The sequence below is a fragment of the Castanea sativa genome, chromosome 5 (genome assembly GCF_040712315.1).
Source record: "Castanea sativa cultivar Marrone di Chiusa Pesio chromosome 5, ASM4071231v1".
Taxonomy (NCBI): Eukaryota; Viridiplantae; Streptophyta; class Magnoliopsida; order Fagales; family Fagaceae; genus Castanea; species Castanea sativa.
In genome coordinates this window covers 27,246,756-27,267,984 of record NC_134017.1, presented here as the reverse complement: position 1 = coordinate 27,267,984, position 21,229 = coordinate 27,246,756, and the positions used below count along the sequence as shown (strand labels likewise).

Here is a 21,229-nt window from a genome sequence, read left to right as displayed (position 1 = left end):
AATGCATAGAAATCACTACACAGAGACACAGAGAGAGGAAAAGTAGTGTGAATACAAAATGAAATGTAGAAGAAAGAATATAAAAAAAAAAAAGTAGTGTGAACGTAAAATAATAAAAAAATTTACCTTTCAACTACAGTGCATAACCAAAAATAGCTTTGCACTGTAGCTGTGGAGCCAAAAAATATTGCTTTGACTCCACTATTGCAGGATACATTTTGAGTTTTAGTGGTGCTAACAATAGCTATATAGCTATTTAGCACCACTATTGCTAGTGCTCTAATCACATGCATATGCATGGATGTATGAATATATTTAAAAGATATATATTAAAATGCATAATATAATTTTTACATATATAATATGAATATTATTGATAGTCATTCTTATTTTTTTTTAACTCTTTAAAAGGTCTTGTAAGGACATTATTAGATAGAAAATGTAAATTGTCCATTTTTTAATTTTAATTTTTAATTTTTTTATGTTCATTAATTCTAAACTCTTTGCTTTTTGTAAGTAATAACTCACTTGGATGGATATTTATGATGTGATCCCACATTTGACTCCAAAATTAAGAAATAAAACTCTCCCTAAAAATAAATAATTTAAGACATATGGCACGAAATTGGATTTCAATTGTAGAATCTAATTGAATTTTCTCTAAATTTTGCATATATATATATTGATTGATTGGATTTGATTTAATATGACAACTGTTGAGGTTTATTAATGCTCTTTGATGGCCTTGCATACTTGTAATTAAGGTGAAAACCTTTTTAATTTTGTGGCTATTGTTGTACCTTTTTGTTTTTTTTTATAAGGTAGAAATTCTACTCTAACTTATTCTAAGTGTATATGTATAAAATTTCTTTTTAGAGACTTGAATCCCAGTCTTTGCTCCCACACCCCACACAGTGCGTTATTACACCCTTTTGATTGGGTTTGAGGCGTGACAAAGTCTTTTTTTTTTTTTTTGAGAAGTGGGGCGTGACAAAGTCAAGTGGTCAATTTGAAACGATCAAGTCAATTGTTTCCGGCTTCCAGGATTTTTAGTCTAGGCTTATCACCTACCTCCTTCCACAAGATCTCACCAAAAAATCAAAGACTGTTAGTTATGGCAAACAAAATACGAAAGCTTATCCTCGGTCTTTTATGTTTGCTATTCTACTTAGGGCCATCCAGTTCCCAGTCCCGGCGTGATACGTTAGTGCAAGGAGAGGAACTCGTAATTTATACAGAATTAAATTCAGTTGAAGGAAGATTTAGAATCGGATTCACCAGCTTTGATGCAATTAACTACGTAGGAATATGGTACAACACCAACGCAGATCATGTAAGCAATACTGTGTGGGTTGCCAATCGTGACAATCCAGTCTTTCGTGGAAACTTATAGCTCATTTTGATAGAATCACTTTTTTTTTTTTTTTTACGATTCATTTATTCTAGACTCTTTGATTTTTTTTACTCATTAACTCACTTGGATGAATATTTATGATGTGGTCTCACATTTGATTCTAAAATTAAGAAATAAAACTCTTTAAAAATAAATAATTCATGACACACGGCTCAAAATTGGAACTCTAATTTGAAATTTTAATTTAAGTTTATCTCAACTTCACCTATTATATATATAGATATAGATATATAAATTACATATACAATATCAATTAATAATTATTGTCTATGAAATTCTACTAAATGCAACACAAAATAAAACAATAAATTGGTCAAATATTATCTCCTAAATTGAAAGGGTATGTGTGTATGGAATCATTCAGCATAATTACAGTTTGTTACGTTCAATATCTTTATACAAAATATCCGAATAAAAACGGTATAAAAAATATGCTCATTAGTTCAGCAAAAAAAAAAAAAACAAAAATTAAAACAATTTAATTTGTATGGAAAACTAACAAAAGCAAAATTCAATTTTGATTCTAATTAAATTTTCTCTAAACTTTAATATATATATATATATATATATATATATATATATATATATATATATATATATATATATATATATATTACATAGTCATGGTATATTACATAAATGACTTATAAATTTGAATTGTTTTTAATTATATGATTAGGTTTTTTTATGATTTATTTATATTGGACTCTTCGTTTTCTACAATAAATTAACTCATTTAGCACAAAAATTTTATAAAAAATTAGATTAGATGGGTCATGTGGCACAAATTAAACTCTAATTGAAATCCAATTTTTACATTGAATTAACTCACTTGGCACAAAATTTTAAAATTTAGATTAGATGAAACACATAGCCCAAAATTAGATTCTAATTGAATTCCAATTTGAAATCTAATTGAATTTTCTCTCAGTTTTACCTATTATTATTATTATTATTATTATTATATATATATATATATATATATATATATATATATATATATATTGATTGGATTTGATTTGATTTAATATGACAATTGTTGAGGTTTATTAATACTCTTTGAAGGCCTTGCATACTTGTAATTAAGGTGAAAATCTTTTAAGTGTGTGACTATTGTTGGATGCTTAACCCTCTTGGTTGGGTTTGCGCGTGACAAAGTCAAATGGTCAATTTGAAATGATCCAAGTCAATTGTTTCCGGCTTCCAGGATTTTTTGTCTAGGCTTTTCACCTGCTTCTTGCAAGAGAGCTTCTTCTGCCATATTTGCACCTAAATATGAACTGATCCCTTCCTCTACCACAAGATCTCACCAAAAAATCAAAGACTGTTAGTTATGGCAAGCAAAATACGAAAGCTTATCCTCGGTCTTTTATGTTTGCTATTCTACTTAGGGCCATCCAGTTCCCTGCAGCATGATACATTAGTGCAAGGACAGGAACTCGAATTTCTGGCAGAATTATATTCAGCTAAGGGAAAATTTAAAATCGGATTCATCAGCCTCACAGATGGTCCCTGCTACATAGGAATATGGTACAACGACAACCGTTTCCGTGAAAACAATACTGTGTGGGTTGCCAATCGTGACAATCCAGTCTTAATTGCTAGAAGTCTCACCATTGATGATAACGGGAATTTGAAAATTACATACAACGGAGATCTTTCCATTCTACTGTACTCCGGACATGAAGCTAGTAATGTAAGTGCTGTTCTACTTGATACCGGCAATTTTGTACTGAGTGAAATCAGTCCTCCAGGGCGACAATTGTGGCAAAGTTTTGATTACCCTAGTCACGTACTTCTGCCAGGAATGAAACTTGGAGTAGACCGAAAAACGGGGCAGAGATGGTTTCTAACATCATGGAGAAGCCAGGAGGTACCCGACTCAGGAAACTTTACCTTTGGCCTCCATCCTAATCGTACAGATCAATTGGTCATCTTGTTGCACGGGGACATCTACTGGACAAGTGGGTATGTCAACTCATCTTCATTTCGCCTAACAAATTCCAACTACAGTTTTGACTACACATCGAATGAGAATGAAACATACTTCAGCTACTCTGCTGCGGACATATATTCCCCACTCTTATCGATAAATTACTTGGGAGTACTTTCTGATGATAAAGGAGTTTTAGTAAATTGTACTTCTGCATCCTCTTATTTAAATGAAGGATGTGTGGCCAAAGAGAATCTTCAATGCACGAACCTTAATGAGATATTTTCTCGAGTTTTCGGTTCATGGCATGATATTGATGGATTCAAGTTTAATGAAGGTCGCAACCTGACCCTCATGGATTGTAAGGCCAAGTGCTTGAACAATTGTTCTTGTGTTGCCTATGCATCTACAAATGAAGAGAATCAAACTGGCTGTGAGATTTGGAGCACAGGGCCTGGAATTGCTTCGACAGATGCTAGTATGCCACGGACAATATACTTCCTTGGTAAGTCTAATTAATTCATGCTCGAGACTAATCAAATTAATGTGCATATTATTGATGTATTACATGTAGATATAACATATATACTATTAACTTAATTTTTGAAAATTGAAGGAAAAAATTGATATAATTAATATTTGAAGAACCTAGATTTTGAATGTAACGCCCTCAATCCTCATATCAACAATATTGTCCACTTTGAAGTCCATGCCCCTCACAGCTTTGTTTCTCCTAAGTAAAGAGCAAGAAAAAAACCTCATATAAGGCATTCCCCTTTACCATACCCAAGCCATGTGAGATTTCGTGGATAGCCCTCACCTCATCACACCAATGACCCTTGCTTTGTGCTTGGAAGAAACAAAGCCGCAAGGGGTATGGGCTCCAAAGTGGACAATATTGTTGACATAGGTTTTAGGACTAAATGGAAACTTTGAGAATGTATAGAATCAAAATTTTGTACAATCACAAAGAGGCTGAATCTCAAATGATTTGAAGCCTCTAAAGGTCAAAGAGAAACAATGAATTTTGTGAGTCTTATTTTGATTTCTAAAGCACAAGCAATCATGCAACTTAAATCATAGTAAATCACAAGAAAAAGAAAACTGAATAGAAATACTATTGGTAGTATTATTGAAAATATGTTTGTCCTTGTAGCAAAAAACGTAGCAAACAGGGGGGCGAACAGGTGGTGGATATGGCTAATCATGGCAGTAGGGGCAATTATTATCTCGTTGTTGTACTTCTTAGGCAACGCAAAATGGAAAAAATGCAGAGAGGAAGGTAATTGATGCCCCTACTATAGATTTTTAGATATATTACTAACGATCAAGTAGAAAGAAAAAAAAAATCAACTAATATTTTATATATGTTAATTAGGGGAGAGAAAAAAGAAACAAAAATTGCTCATACAAGAAATTGGAGGTAATGCAATACCTTCCACAGTACATGACAAAGTGAAGAAACAAAATAAAGATGGACAAGCTAGCCATGAGTTGCAAATCTTCAGCTTTGAAAGCATTTCTGTAGCTACAAATAATTTCTCAACTGAAAATAAATTAGGAGAGGGTGGCTTTGGACCAGTTTATAAGGTTAATTCTTCTCTCTCTCTCTCTCTCTCTCTCTCTCTCTCTTATAGCCTAGCTAATCCATTCTGTCCGGTCAATAAATTAACACTAGAGGTGAGCCCAATTGCTTGGAAGAATCTTGATACAAAATTAAATAATGTAACTAGAGATTGAATTAAGATGATATGAGTATGACTAATACAATATACTTTCAGGGTAAATTATCTGATGGACCAGAAATAGCAATAAAAAGACTTTCAAGAAGTTCTGGGCAGGGATTAGTAGAGTTCAAGAATGAAGTGATTCTTATTGCCAAGCTCCAACACACTAATCTTGTTAGGCTTTTAGGGTTTTGCATTCAAGGAGAAGAAAAACTACTAATCTATGAGTACATGTCCAACAAAAGCTTAGACTTCTTCCTCTTTGGTAGGACGTGGTTAATGATTAGGAAAGTTTACTTACATGAAGATTTTTCCTTTCTTTTATATAAAGTCAAAACAACACTTAATCATTTGCTTGCTACAGATTCTACTAAAAAGTATTTATTAAGCTGGAGGACACGCTTCAACATAATTGAAGGCATTGCTCAAGGACTTGTTTATCTCCACAAATATTCAAGACTAAAAGTAATTCACCGGGATTTAAAAGCAAGCAACATTTTGCTTGATGAGGAGATGAATCCGAAAATATCTGATTTTGGCATTGCAAAAATATTTGGGTTGAAAGGATTAGAAGAAAACACAAGCAGAGTTGTTGGAACATAGTAAGTATGCATTTCATTTCAAGCAAGCATAATTTAATTATATTTGTCTGTATGCGCACATGTATATATTTGCTTGTTCATGCTAAAGTTCATTGGTCACTTTTTACTTCAGTGGTTATATGTCCCCGGAGTATGCAATGAATGGTGTTGTTTCGATAAAAACCGATGTATTCAGTTTTGGGGTTCTACTATTAGAAATCATGAGTGGCAAGAAAAACAATAGTCGCTATCACTTTGAGTATCCACTCAACCTTATAGGATATGTAAGTTTCTCAATCAACCCTTCTTAACCAATACATGGACTTTTGAACTTAATGGTTAACATTGTATGAACAATTGGACTTGTATCAGGCATGGCAGTTATGGAATGAAGGTAAAAGTTTGGAGCTAATAGACCTAACAATACTAGAGGAATCACGCCCTCCATTTGAAGCATTGAGATGCATTCACATTGGTCTCTTATGCGTACAGGATCAGGCAAAGGATAGACCCACCATGCCAAATGTTGTTTCTATGCTTTCAAATGAAACTCTTAAACTATCTTCTCCAAAACAACCTGCATTTTTCACCAACACAATTGCAGAAGACTTGGGGGTTTCAGAAATTAAGCCAAAAAACTGTTCCATAAATAGTGTCACAATTTCTATGATGGAAGCCAGATAAATACTAAAATGCAATAGCTATGTATGAAGGTGTGGTATGTACATTCCCATGTTTTTTGAGGACAAACGGCAAAATGTACATGCCCATGTTAATAGGGCTATTCCTAAATGTAACTAGACAAACCTGTATCCATAAATGAAACCTAGTTTCATTTATCTTTCGTCTTGTTGTAGCAATTAAAAGAATTATCTTTTTTTATGGTAGAAAGTTAATTAAAAGAATTATCGATGCTTGTGTGAGTCAACTAATTTAATATTTGTTGTAAGTGTCCTAGCTCAATTGTTATTGGTAAAGCTAACCATCCGGGTGGTTCAAGGATTCACTGACCTCAATGTTTACCAAGCACATATAATATAATACTTGCAGTGATGAATATGTCAACTCTCCCGCTTCTTTGGTTTCTGGTTCTGATGATGACGTTCTTCCTATGACAATGAGTCTTTTGCTTCATTGTGATATACCTTTGTCCATCGTGATAAGAAGGTAATTTGTCCATCGTGATAACAAGGTAATTTGAGGGATGCAATGAGGTTTTTGATGTATTTTTGGTTTTATCTAAATCATTGATGACATTCTATATTTATTTGATATATATATTTGAGGCATGTAGTGGGGTTTTGCTTGTGAGGGTTTTCTCCATCGTGATCAAATTGTTGTAATATGCTTATTTTATGCTGCACTCTATTTAGTTTGGTGATTTGATTTTGTCATAATTGAATTTGCATGTAATTTGGACTAATTAATCAACTTGGTTAATTGGTTAATTAACTCGGGACAATATATTGTTGGAAAAATAGCATAGAGTGAATAAGAAATTGATAATTTTTATGTTCACTTGAAGGTGTTATTAAAAATGGTAAAAATCATAAGTCCCACATAGGAAAGGAAATAGATAATATATGAGTTTATATGCTCATGAGTTGGACATTGAGTTGGGCTTTTGACATATGTGGACTTGGCCTACTTGTCCAAATAATAATATTTTATTAGTTTAATTTTTTGAGCCAGTTAGTCTGTACACAGCAGTTATTACTGAAACAAAGTACTTATTCAGTAACATATAATTTTACATAGTCCCCCATTCATAAATACTACTTTTCAGAAAAAACTCTCCAAGTGAGAATTTTTTGTGCATTTCATATTGTGTCAAAGAGAGAGAAAGAGACATTGAGTAGTTTGTAGAGCACGATATTATGTGCTTCGTCTTCGTGCTGTAGATCATTTTATCTTGAGAGGCAGACATTCGTGAGTCTCAAAGCACCACAGTGATTGTGTGAGGGGCGAAATCTGCTTTAAGGAAATTGTGTCAAACACAAGACTTGATTAGAATTGTTCATCTTTCACGCATTTGGTCTGTGAGTTTCTAATTCTTTGCATATTTCTCTTTATATATATTTTCAATATTTGTTTATTATTGTTGTCTTGTACATCTATTTGTGTTATTACTTATTCTTAGATTTGTGTATTGTTCCTTTTACTTTATCACAAAAATAAATTGTTGAAATATAACCAACAGTCTTAAAGCAGATTTTCAAAATATATTTTAATTTATTTTTGTGATTTAACGGTGAAAGGAATTTGTGTTTGTTGTAAAACACTAAATCGGTAACAGTAGATACACTGCGCAAAATTTAGAAAACTGGTTTTGTGTCTATCGTATACTTAGATCTTTTGATTATGTGGGTTACGTTCTTGACTGAAATTGGTATAGTTTGTTGATCTTTCCTTCTTCCTTTTTATAGTATTTTAAAAGAGCCTTTTGTCTTATATGAATCTTTGGTTGATTGGCTTTGGTGTCTGCAGTGTTTGATTTTGAAGGATAGTTAGTTTATAATATATTATATTAAGATATTTGTATTCTTTAATATTTGTTTGACTAAGCAATATATATTTGCTGGATTGTGTTTCTAAGAAACACTGAAGGTAGAATTTTTTCACTATTTAAATATCTTTTGTATAATAATATAATATTCTATTTGATGTTAAGCTCGTTTGTCTTATTTGCTTGGTTGTGCTATGTTTAGAGTCTATAGTTTAGTGTATGTGTACTGTGCGGCTCTTTTCCTGCAATCCGGCATATTATATATTATATATGCTATGATCTTTCCTTTTCACATGGCTCTGAACCTCTTACTCCGTTGGCTATGTATTGTCTAGTCTTCTAAGTGCTTGTCAGTTGTTGTTTTGTCTTTTGTACAGATTCATGTTCTTTTTGAATTTTGATTGTAGTTCTTTGGTACCTGTGTAAAACACTTTTACCATCAAGATTTTTTGTATATTCTGACATTGCACAGAAGTTAGATGGCTTTTTATATTGTATATGATTTTTACTTTAAAATGATTCTTGAATGCAGTGTCATGTGTTATACATTTTGGTTGTTGTATATTTTGGTTGTTGTGTAATATAAATCAATGCTTCAGTTGGATGTTGAGAATTCAATCTGATGGAGTTTTATTTTGACAGAAATGTCAAATGAAATTGTGCATGTTGCTGCCCCTATTACTGTTCCTGTTAATCAAGAAGAAAAGCCAGAGAAATTCAATGGTACTAAGTTTAAGAGATGGCAACAAAAAATGTTGTTCCATCTCACAACCTTGAATTTGGCAAAATTCTTATATGAGAATGCTCTAAAACTCAAGGAAAATGAGATAGATAGGCAAGTGGTTACTACTGTGGAAGTATGGAAACATGTTGACTTCCTATGCAAAAACTGTATTCTGAATGGATTGGACAACACATTATATAGTGTGTATGGTTCAATCAAGATAGCAAAAGAATTGTGGGATTCCTTGGATAAGAAATATAAGATAGAAGATGCTGGAACTAAAAAGTTTATTGTGGACAAACTTCTGGATTACAAAATGGTGGATTCCAAAACTGTACTTAGTCAAGTGCAAGAGTTTCAGGTAATCTTACATGAAATACATGCTAAGGGTATGTCTGTAAGTGAATCATTTCAAGTGGCTACTATCATTGAGAAACTGCCTCCATCTTGGAAAGATTTCAAAAGTTACCTAAAGCATAAACGCAAGGAGATGTGGCTAGAAGACTTGATTGTAAGATTGAAAATTGAGGAAGACAGTCACTCTTCAAAAAAAGCCATAGGGAATCACTACATGGAATCTAAAGCAAATATTGTGGAGCATAATAAGAATAAGAGGAAGTACTCTAGTGAAAGCTCAAGTCAAGGAACTAGTGGGGGTAACTTTACAAAGTTCAATGGAAAATGCTATGTGTGTGGCAAGATAGGGCATCGTGCTAAGGACTACTATAAACGTAAAGATCAAGGGATCAAGAAAGGCTTTTAAGCCAACGTTACTGAAATGGAAGATCTTTCTAAAGATGTGGATGATATAGAACTTTCTGCAATGATTTCTGAAGTGAATTTGGTAGAAGGAGATACCAAGGAATGGTGGATGGACACTAGTTCTACTCGCCATGTATGTATAGATCATAATTTATTTTCTTCATACTATCCTGTGGACAATGGAGAAGAAATATTCATGGGGAATTCCTCAACCTCTAAGGTTGTAGGAAAAGGAAAGGTAATATTGAAGATGACTTCAGGCAAAAAACTTACTTTGAATGATGTGTTGTATGTGCCAGATATTCGTAAGAATCTTGTTTCTTGCTCACTTTTGAGTAAGAATGGTTTTAACTTGGTCTTTGAATTTGACAAGTGTGTACTCACAAAGAATGACATGTACGTGGGAAAGGGTTATATGAGCAATGGGCTTTTCAAAATTAATATAGAGTAAATCTGAATTATTGCAAGTGTGGATTTGGTTTGTAATAATTGAAGTATAAAATTGTAGTTGTGTGATATAGTGATGACTCATATTATATTATATATATATAGATATAGATATATATATTCAGCCAACTTGTAGTTAGTAGTTTATGTACCTTGTATTGTAAAGTTGACTTATATATGTGTTGATATAAAAATCTAGACTACTTTATTACCTTTTGGCTTCTCTATATTTGTGTATAAGATTCTTTCAGCTTTCCTCTTGTCTGCTTTTTAGAGAAAGTAGTTTGGCATATTACAGAGTGAAAACTTGTGTATGCATATGTATTGACATGCTAGACTTGTAATATTATTATTATGCTTAAACCATGTGAACTTTTTCAATGTCAAAATGAGGCATTAAAGGGAAAACATTCCCATGCGTGAAAGGTGTTGGATATATCAAAAGGAAGAGTTCCTTTGCTAACTTAATATTCTCTAACTTGTTGCCTCAAAGAAAATTTGTAAGACACTATGGATTATGGAAATGTCAAATAATTTTTTTATAATTCTTTAAATGTGGGGGTGTCTTCTTAAAAAGAAGGTGGCTTATTTAGAAAGGTTTTGATTGAGAAATAAAACAATGACATGAGAAATATGCTATCTATTTCTAAATGTGTAATTACCAATTAAGTGTCTTGGTAGTACACATAGTTATGGTAGGCCTTGATATATTTTTGAGAGACATATTACCATGAGACAGTTGCTCTCAATTGGAAGTTATTTCAAATTATAAAACAGATCTGTAATCAGTTGTTTGAGTGGAGAACAAGTAAACTGCTTATCGAGGGGAATTGGGTTAAAGCCTATAACCTAAAAGTCTCCGGGATGGCAACCCAACCTAGCTGACTGGAGATCCCAAGATCTAGGTTTAAAGGAACAACCGAATCGTGGAGACTAATTTTTATCACTATGGAGATAAAATCTCCAATCAATTCCTATGATGAAATAATGATGCCTGTAAGCGATGTTCAGGATAAGTTTTGCTTTTAATGATTCTTATATCTTGAAATTCCGAGTGGAGTATAACAAGATACTCTTAATAAGAATCACCTATATGAGTGTGAAGTGGGCCTTTTCCATGAGAGTTTTAAGGCTGAATTCTCTAAAACACTTCATGAATTTATCAGGATACGTTCAGGGTCGAAATAAACACAACTATAAGAACGAAATATGTCCGAAAATGAGCTGTGTGAATTCTATTGTCTTGGTATACACAAACGGCTGAACAGTTCAAGACATCATGTTCACTGGTTAGCTAGTATATCCGATAGTCTTTCACAAAGAAAAGTTCAAAGCCACAAGCTACTTCTCCCGATACAGTAACTTTTCTTTTACTCTCTCTGTGTCTGCATCATCATTTGTATTGTGTTTATCAATTTCTTTTCATGTGGGGGATTGTTAGAAAAATAGTATAGAGTGAATAAGAAATTGATAATTTCTATGTTTACTTGAAGTTATTATTAAAAGCGGTAAAAATCTTGAATTCCACATAGGAAAGGAAATAGATAATATATGAGTTTATATGCTCATGAGTTGGACATTGGGTTGGGCTTTTAGCATATGTGGATTGGGCCTACTTGTCCAAATAATAATATTTTATTATTTTAATTTTTTGAGTCAGTTAGTCTGTGTACAGCAGTTATTACTGAAACAGAGTACCTGTTCAGTAACGTATAATTTTGCATAGTACCTCATTCATAAAAACTACTTTCAGGAAAAACTCTCTAAGTGAGAATTTTTTGTTCATTTCATATTGTGCCAAAGAGAGAAAAAGACATTGAGTAGTTCGCAGAGCATGACCTTGTGTGATTCGTCTTCGTGCTATAGATCATATTATCCTAGGAGACAGACGTCCGTGAGTCTCAAAGCACCACAGTGATTGTGTGAGGGAGGAAATTTGCTTTAAGGAGATTGTGTCAAACACAAGACTTGATCTGAATTGTTCATCCTTCACGCATTTGGTCTGTAAGTTTTTAATTATTTGCATATTTCTCTTTATATATATTTTCAGTATTTGTTTATTACTGTTGTCTTGTAAATCTATTTGTATTATTGTTTATTCTTATATATGTGTATTGTTCCTTTTGTTTTATCACAAAAATAAATTGTTAAAATATAACCCAACATATATAACCCAACAAGTGTCTAGTTAGCTTGCCTAAGAGTAAAGGTAAACTTGGGTTGGTAAGGTTCGAGGAAGGGAATAGAGCTGCTTTCTTGAAGCACATATGATGAATCTCTTCGCGAAAGGTGGTTATTTGTTGGTGGCACGGGTGAAGAACAATTTACTGAGGGATAGGGATAGGAATTTTCGGACAGCAAAAATTTCTCAAGAATGAACAAGCCACTGTAGGAAGTTAGTGAAACTCACAAAAAACCAGGAATTTCCTGAAGTTTGCGGTTGCTTAGGGGGTCTCTGTTGTACTCTGGCTGGACTAGTGGCATCTTGTTGGTGTTTTTATAAAGTAAATATGTCCCTAGGATGGTGTATGATGCAGCAAGAAACATTGAAATGAAACTCTCTAGAGTTTTGAAGGATTACAACTGGCGTTGGCCCCTTGCTAGATAAGATTAAGATGCTCTAGCAGAAATACAGTCCGTATTAACCATGTTACAGAAAAAGAACTAGGACAAACCAATTTTGCTTAAATCAATATCTGGAAATTTCTCAAAATTCGAAATGCAGTTGAATCAAGAGGGCTAGAGTAAATTAGTACAATACAATCTGGTTCTCTAAGGCAATCCCAACAACACTAGAGCTTATAATTTCGTTTGCCATGCTAAACAGATTATCTACAAGAGATACGTTGATTCAGTGGGTTGCAAAGCTTGTATATTTTGCATAAGGCTTATCGAGAGTAGAAAACAATTGTTTTTTTTAATACGCTTTTACCAAATGAATTTTCGGAAAAATTATAGACATGTTTCGTTGAAATCATATAACTAAAAACTACACATAACCGGTGTTTTCAATTTGCTTATTAGTCGGATTGGTAAAGTCTCTGATGGTTGAAAAAATGATTTAAAATTACGTCAAAAACTGATTGCTAATTTAATAATAAAGAACTATCATTAAAAGCAAATTGAAGTATAATAGGAGAGAAAAGTAGAAGTTAAAACTTTCTATAAAATTAATTTAAAAAAGAAAGGGGCCTGGATCCAATTTTTTGGGGTTTTCCCAAAGAAAAAAAAAATGGTCTCATATATGGGCTGGGCTTTAGAAATCTGGGCCATTCGAAACCATTAATAATTTCAGTTTCAGTATTATACTATAATATTAATTACTCACCACCACCAGTAACCACCACCACCACCACCTCCTCCTCCTCTTCCTCCTCCATTTCCTTCGATCGATCCCTCTTCCCCAAAAAAGGAAACCTAACCCTAACCCTAATCTTCAATCGTTGGGCAAAAATGGTGTTGGCTCAGTTAGGAGGGAGCATATCGCGTGCTCTTCAGCAGATGAGCAATGCGACCATCATCGACGAGAAGGTCTTGAACGAATGCTTGAACGAGATCACTCGCGCTCTTCTTCAATCCGATGTCCAATTCAAGCTCGTCCGCGACATGCAGAGCAACATCAAGAAGATCGTCAACCTCGACGACCTCGCCGCCGGTCACAACAAGCGCAAGATCATTCAGCAAGTACAACCTTTTATTATTCTCTCACATATTTTTCTTACATTTTTGGGTGGTGTTTGTGATTGTTATGATGAAATTCAATTGGCTGCCATGAGTTTAGAGTTTAGGGATTGCTTTGGAAAGCTTAGATAAGGTTTCGAATTCACATGTGTTAATCGGCTTAGGGATATGATTGATGTCAATTGATATAGAAATCAGAGAGTGCCCAATATGATGAAAGGGAGCTCTGTTGGTTCCACTGTCTAGATTTTAATGTTTTGTGGATTGAGGTTTTTGTACAATAATAATAAGACTTGGGGCTATTGGGATTTGGTTTTCGGAATTTTGGATGAATTTTGATAAGGTTTACACCAAAGAGAGAATGCGGATGGTGGAAGATGGTGCTGCTTGCTCTTGATGTAAAATTCTGTTAGTTGCCATGATTATGCGAGGAGTGCGAAAAAAAAATGTTTAATACTATAATTTGTTTTGTTCTTACTTACTTTTATAATTGTATTTCTCTTTTATATCAAATAAATCTTTTCTTGCATGGCTACTTTGTACTAATTGTTAGCAACTAAATTCCGCAACTAAGCTACTTTTTTTGTGTTGGGGGCTAATTTTGTTAAGCCCTTTTTTTTGAAACCCCATTGACATACTCTTTGAAGTAATGTTATGTGTCTAGAGCGTTTTCAGTGATGATATACAACATCAATCTTCATTGTTCATACTTACTGAAACAAAACTAAAAAAAAAAGCGAAAATAAATAAATTATTTATTGTATATTATGTTTTGGTATCTGCTGTGCTCTTATTGAAGGGTGGCTTACAATGTAGGCTATATTTAATGAACTCTGCAAAATGCTGGATCCTGGGAAGCCTTCTTTCACTCCAAAGAAAGGGAAAACAAGTGTTGTTATGTTTGTAGGTTTACAAGGTATGTTTTTTTACCTGATCACTTTCATGCATTTTGGATCATTCAGCAGTTTTCATAGACAATTGATGAGATTGTTTTTTTGGGAAGTTGTGATCTGAACTAGCTCTCTGGGCTTTATATATGCTGTGACTGATTCATGGGTCCAAAATATGTTGTACTATTTTTATTTAGAGTGTACTGTTTCCTTTTGTTTATGCACATCTTATTATTTGTTTGACAAATTCAGGGTCGGGAAAAACCACAACATGTACAAAATATGCATACTATCATCAGAAAAAGGGCTGGAGGCCTGCCCTTGTGTGTGCAGATACATTCAGAGCTGGTGCTTTTGATCAGCTGAAGCAGAATGCCACTAAAGCTAAGATTCCATTTTACGGAAGGTACTTCTTTCGTATTCTACTGCTTGTTTGTGTGTACAAGTTGTGATGTAATTGAAGCATAAGATTTTCCTTTTTTCTTGTGATTTTTTTTTCCTCACTTACCCCCTCACCCCTCTCTCTCTCTCTCTCTCTGGAAGAAAAAGAAAAGAAAAACAAAAGAGAAAAAAAGATGAAAAGATGATGTCACAAATAACTAGGTCTGTGCTATGATAGCTTATAAACATTGGTAAATATATCAAAATCTCTTTTATGCCATACACTAGAGATAATTTTCTTTTTCTTTTTTTGATAAGTTCACTAGAGATAATTTTCAGTTGCTAAGAAGTCATTTTAGTCATGAATTCCAAAGAAAGAGCTTTAATAGTGAATAATTAGTGAACCACTACTGGCTTTCTCCCCCTCCCCCACCCCCTACCCCCCAAGCTCCAATCACCTGTTATCAAAATGTAATCTCTAGTTTTAGCAGATAAGCAACAGGTTTGACCTAGGGATGGTCAGTGGAGAAGAGAGCTTTAGTGAAATGGATATGGCTGTGCTGGGTCAGAGCTACTACTTTAATTATGAATGGAATATAACACATATACATTGAAGAACTTAGTGAATGGAATGTAATAGATGTAATTGTGACTGCTTGTATTATGAATGGGATTTTGTCAGTGATTACATGATGCCCTAATTGTACCTCTAGAGCTCTTTTTTACCCTTTCCCTAAAAGAAAGAGAAAGAAGAAACAATATTTTCAGTTCCATTTCCTGAATATTTCTCTTTTGTGATTTCCCTAAAATTAAATATTCTTTTTGTTTTGTTATTATTATTATTATTACTTCTGTTTATTACTGTTGCCATTATCACTCTCATTAATGCCTTTGCCAATTACATTTTATTAGATAATGCGTTCTTCTTTATTTAAGTAATAATTAAGGTGGATTTCAAATGATACAGCTATACAGAATCAGATCCTGTAAAAATTGCAGTGGAAGGTGTGGAAACATTCAAGAAAGAAAATTGCGATCTGATAATTGTTGACACTAGTGGGCGTCACAAACAAGAAGCTGCTCTTTTTGAAGAAATGCGTCAAGTTTCAGAAGCAACGGTAATTTTCTGGTATTGCTTTGTTCCTATTAATTTGTTGTTGATTGCCTATATTGCTAATATATTTTATTTGCATCTTCCAGAAACCAGATCTTGTTATCTTTGTTATGGATAGCAGCATTGGTCAGGCTGCATTTGACCAAGCTCAAGCTTTCAAGCAAAGTGTTTCAGTTGGAGCTGTAATTGTTACCAAAATGGATGGGCATGCAAAGGGAGGTGGTGCTCTTAGCGCGTAAGTTTTATTGCAACAAGTGTGGCCAAATTTCTTGTTTTTAGTTGGATCTAATGTAATATTTAAGCTTTAATGCATGCACTTGCTGAAGCTGTGTAGTTGCTTATCAAAATTGGTGAGTTTAGAACTTATTGACTAGACCCTATATTTCTTTGATGGTGGATGCACATTTTGTGGTGAAGAAAAAAGGATATTCATTATGGGAGGGAGTATCATTTTAGTTATATATAGTAAAGAACACCGTTAAGCAGTATGGACTTGCATAGGTGATAGGCCATTAAGTTATTCATTGTGAAATGTTATTGTATTGTATAGATACATGCATAAATACATACGTAATGATTTCATGTTTGAGTTCTCAATATGTTGGCTGCAACTTTGCAGTTTGTTATACAATAGGATAATCATCTAGGGTTGCTTCTTTTTCTTACAAATGTGTTATATAAGTATGCATTTATTTGCTTAATCTAGTACCTCTCACCATTTACATAATGCTCAGTTTCACTCCGTAAAGTATATTGCCCCATTTAATAAATGTTTGCAACAGTGAATTGTGCTAGCCAGTAGTCAGAGCATTAGGATTTTAGTTTATGGTAAGTATCCCACACACAAGCCTTCATTTCAATTCTTTAACTAATTCTAAGGTGTCTCTTCCCTTCTCTACGTTCCTGGGATTGTTAATGTACCTAATATTCCGGAATGTACCCATTGAACTACAAATTAGGCAGAAGATTATCATTTTGTTCACTATGATGTTGCTAGAGAGCTATGGTTGCTTGTTTTGGGTTTGGAATTTAGTTGGTGATTGTGAGAACAATTTTGTCATTGTCGGAATTCTGGGGATAATGTTTTTGTGCACAAAGGAGGTATGTGTCATGCATTTGGGGTGAGTCTATAAGTTGGACATTTGAAATTCATCCAGTTTCCATGGAAAAGACAAGATGGTGCTTCTGAGATCATGCTTAGAATATGTCTATGTTGCGCTGCTGTTCCTTCTTTTTTTTTTTTGGATTTTTAAGATATCTGAAGTTTGATTCTTCTCTTTTTGTGTTCTCATTTATACTTCCCGTGCCCATGTATGGTTTTTAATAAAATAATAATACAAAGAAAAGAAAAAATGAAATACTTAAATTATATGCATTGGCATGCATATTTGATATGTTTGAATACTCAACACAAAGCTTGGGTCTTTCTGTGGTGTGATTTGTAAATGGCGTAAAATAATTAACTTTAGGTAGACATAAGAACATAAAAAATACAGTCGGTAATGTACTGGACATCTTTTCTAACATACAGGTTCCATAATTTATGGAATTATAAGCTACCTTCATGTTTGGTTCAATTTCCTATGAAATGGAAACTTATTGCTCATTTTGATAGAAGCAATTTTAATTTTTTTTTCTTTTTTCTTTTTTCCTTTTGACACTAAATTCTCTTCCACTGTATATGTGCAGTGTTGCAGCAACAAAGAGTCCTGTTATATTTATTGGAACTGGAGAGCATATGGATGAGTTTGAAATTTTTGATGTTAAACCATTTGTCAGCCGTCTCTTAGGTGTGCAACTCTTTTACAGTTTTGACTCTTGATTTTTGTGACTTAAATTTCTTGTGTATGTTTTAAGTACTTACTTGTTGTTTATATATTAATATAGGCATGGGTGATTGGTCTGGATTTATGGACAAAATTCATGAAGTTGTTCCTATGGATCAGCAGCCTGAGCTTCTGCAAAAGCTTTCAGAAGGGAACTTTACATTGAGGATTATGTATGAGCAATTTCAGAACATACTTAAAATGGGTCCAATTAGCCAGGTTAGTACTTGACTTATACCATCTAATCAAAGCTTTATCGACAACAAGGTGCCTTTCACATATATGAGAAATAATAGGTGACCTCTTGGTAGCTATGTTTAGGTGACTGATGGAGCAAGATCAATAATTGATTAGCAAGATTTTACATTCACATTTTTAAAAAGGATTTTTTTTTTTTTTTTTTTTTGGGGGGGGAGGGGGGGTGTTGGACGTTTTTCTTTGATCTTTGGGGATGGCTTTTTTAAATATAGGTAATAAGAAACTTTATTAAAAAGATAAAGAAAAATACAATCTGTTCCCAGAGTACACAGGCAGTGTCCTAAGGAAACCAAGCAAACTAGCAACAAAGAGAGCAAAAATAATTGTTTCTCCCCCTCAAAGTTCGATGATTCTGATATCTCCAAATAGTCCACATAACACATAAAGGATCAACCCCCAAATAACTGCTATCTGATGCCAACCAAATCCCCCATTTCCAACACACCAGTAGCTCCATCACATGGTTGGGCATCATCTAAGAAACTCCAAATAAGCTAAACACAAAAGTCCATTAACTATATATGCATATGAGCAATAAATGAGCAGATTTTCCACCGATTCCCAACTATTCTTGCGTATACAAATGTTATTAACCACACAAATATTCCTCTTCCTCATATTATCCAACAATTGAAGAAAGAAACTCTAGCGGGAGCTTTCACCTTCCAAATACTTCTCCAAGGAAAGGTAAGAGTGCCCTTTTTGTGAGATTTTTTTTTTTGATAGGTAAGAAAAATTATATTAAGAGAAGACTACTTCATTAGAAAATTGAAGTAGCACAAACAACAGAGACACTTCATTATCCCCCTTTGAAAATATGCATTTGTCCTATTCAGTTTGAGACATTGTTTTACTTGTCTTTTTGCAATTGCAGCTTGGTTTTTATGACTTTAAAAAAAAAATGTATTGTGTATTGTTATTTAATTAGTGAATTATTAGCAACTTTTTTAAAACATTGATTGACATCGTCACTGGGCTTAATGGTCTACCAACTGTACCCAGAGCCCTGTTCAATAGAAAAAAAAGTGTAAACTTTATAGTTGAATACATGTGTAGGTCAAATTCTGAATACTTATGATAAAAAATAAAAAATCAAATATCCCATGCACTTGGACAAAAGTTAACATTATCAATTTAAACCTCTCAATTGAACTTCTTTATTATTAATATTTTTTGACTAGGCAATTGGGAGAATTTTTTTTTGGGGGGGTGCCGCAGGGTGTGGTGGGGAGTTGAAATGATGGGGTATGAACCTGAGTGTCCAAGCACCACGGAGGTGTTGGAACCACTGGGATATTCCTTGAAGCCCAATCAAACCTTTAAAGTTGAGGATTTAAATTGATACAATTTTAGAAGTTAATGATTCAGTTCTAAACTAATGAAACTGTAAGTTTAATTTGTACCAATGTTAAGGATTAGTTTGAAACTTTGAAAATGACCCCTTAAAATATATGGTTTAAAATGAAATTTATCCAAAATTCTCTTTCCAAGTGGGGTTGGGGATTGTTAAGTTTCAGCTGTCATTTTAGAGTTTTTGACTGACCATGCTTCAAAATCTAACCTTTGGATCTTAGCTGGAGAGGCTGCTACTTCATGCTGATGACTGACTTGGTCCGTGTAGGTTTTCTCAATGCTTCCTGGATTTAGTGCTGAGTTAATGCCAAAAGGCCGTGAAAAGGAAAGTTCAGCAAAGATCAAGCGGTACATGACAATGATGGACTCAATGACAAATGAAGGTGAGTCAAGGCCATTTATTTGTGGTTTTGCTCTTTATGTGCCACATGTTTATGGGATTGACTTTATACTGACTCAATCCAATGTTCTGATTCTAATAGTTGACTGCTAAAATGTTGCAGAGTTGGATAGTACAAATCCAAAGCTCATGAATGAATCTCGTATGATGCGGATAGCACGAGGTTCTGGTCGTCAAGTTAGAGAAGTAATGGAGATGTTGGAAGAGTACAAACGTCTTGCCAAGATATGGAGCAAAATGAAAGGGTTGAAGATTCCTAAGAAGGGTGAAATGAGTGCCTTATCACGTAATATGAATGCACAGCACATGAGCAAAGTCCTTCCCCCACAGATGCTGAAACAGATTGGTGGCATGGGAGGCTTACAAAACTTGATGAAGCAAATGGGATCTACAAAAGATATGATGGGAATGTTTGGAGGTGGAGACAAGTAAAATTTTCCCAGAGATCTATCATGACTTCCTGATCTCAGTTCCAACTGTGGCTGTAAGCATTGCTTTGTTGGACTGAAAGGCACACAGGTGTCTCTATGCAGGTTGATATGACTGACCGTTCTGCTTTGCCAAATATATTTATATTTTTATAGAAGGGTCACATGTAGTTTAATCTCAAGCATAGTGGGCATTTTGTTGTAATATGAAGAGTCAGCATTGAAATTTTCCTTGTATGTATTTACTTAAAAAGGTTAGTCACGGAATTGAAAAGAACTGAAATGAATATGAGGTGTTGTACTTGTATGGCAAATGATCTTTCCTTTCGTTGGTGTTTAAACAAAGAAAATAATGTTATTGCAGTTTTCCACAATGAAAAAGAGAACTCTCATTCCACTTCCATGTTTTCGTTCACATGATTCTTCGGAAAATCCTTGATAATAACTTTAGGCTGTACAATGGGCATATCACAGAATCCAGCAATACAGACCAAATTGATTAAGTACCATAATTTTTGGATTCTGTAGCTAAAATTACAGCAATTTATTACATTACATTTGACACTAACCCAAGTAAAAACATGATCACAGCACAAGAAATGATCGCAAAAATTCCACCCAAGGTTGAAAGTCTCATTCAGTTGGAGAGAGAAAGAACGCCACACAGATTCGGCAATGGGGCAAAACCATAACAAATGCCCAAAGGTTTCATCAGAATCTGCCCAGCAAACCTTGTTTGAATACAGGCGGAAATCACATTTTCGTCCCTACATTTTCAAGCGATTCCCACTTTGGTCCCTAGAT

The 21,229-nt window shown here is 33.8% G+C and overlaps 2 protein-coding genes across 2 annotated transcripts; both read left to right on the top strand.

Moving 5' to 3' along the window:
• Positions 1-2,723: 2,723 nt before the first annotated feature.
• LOC142637328 (G-type lectin S-receptor-like serine/threonine-protein kinase CES101) lies at positions 2,724-6,339 on the top strand. Its single transcript, XM_075811601.1, has 7 exons — positions 2,724-3,852; positions 4,516-4,629; positions 4,726-4,937; positions 5,129-5,339; positions 5,439-5,676; positions 5,789-5,939; positions 6,028-6,339. Exons 1-7 carry the CDS (start codon positions 2,748-2,750, stop codon positions 6,337-6,339), a joined length of 2,343 nt encoding a protein of 780 aa, XP_075667716.1. The 5' UTR covers positions 2,724-2,747.
• Positions 6,340-13,411: 7,072 nt separating this feature from the next.
• LOC142633488 (signal recognition particle subunit SRP54 2) lies at positions 13,412-20,821 on the top strand. The gene is made up of 9 exons (XM_075807723.1): positions 13,412-13,778; positions 14,592-14,691; positions 14,918-15,071; positions 16,014-16,164; positions 16,247-16,395; positions 17,850-17,950; positions 18,048-18,205; positions 19,866-19,980; positions 20,101-20,821. Exons 1-9 carry the CDS (start codon positions 13,548-13,550, stop codon positions 20,427-20,429), a joined length of 1,488 nt encoding a protein of 495 aa, XP_075663838.1. The 5' UTR covers positions 13,412-13,547; the 3' UTR covers positions 20,430-20,821.
• Positions 20,822-21,229: the final 408 nt, after the last annotated feature.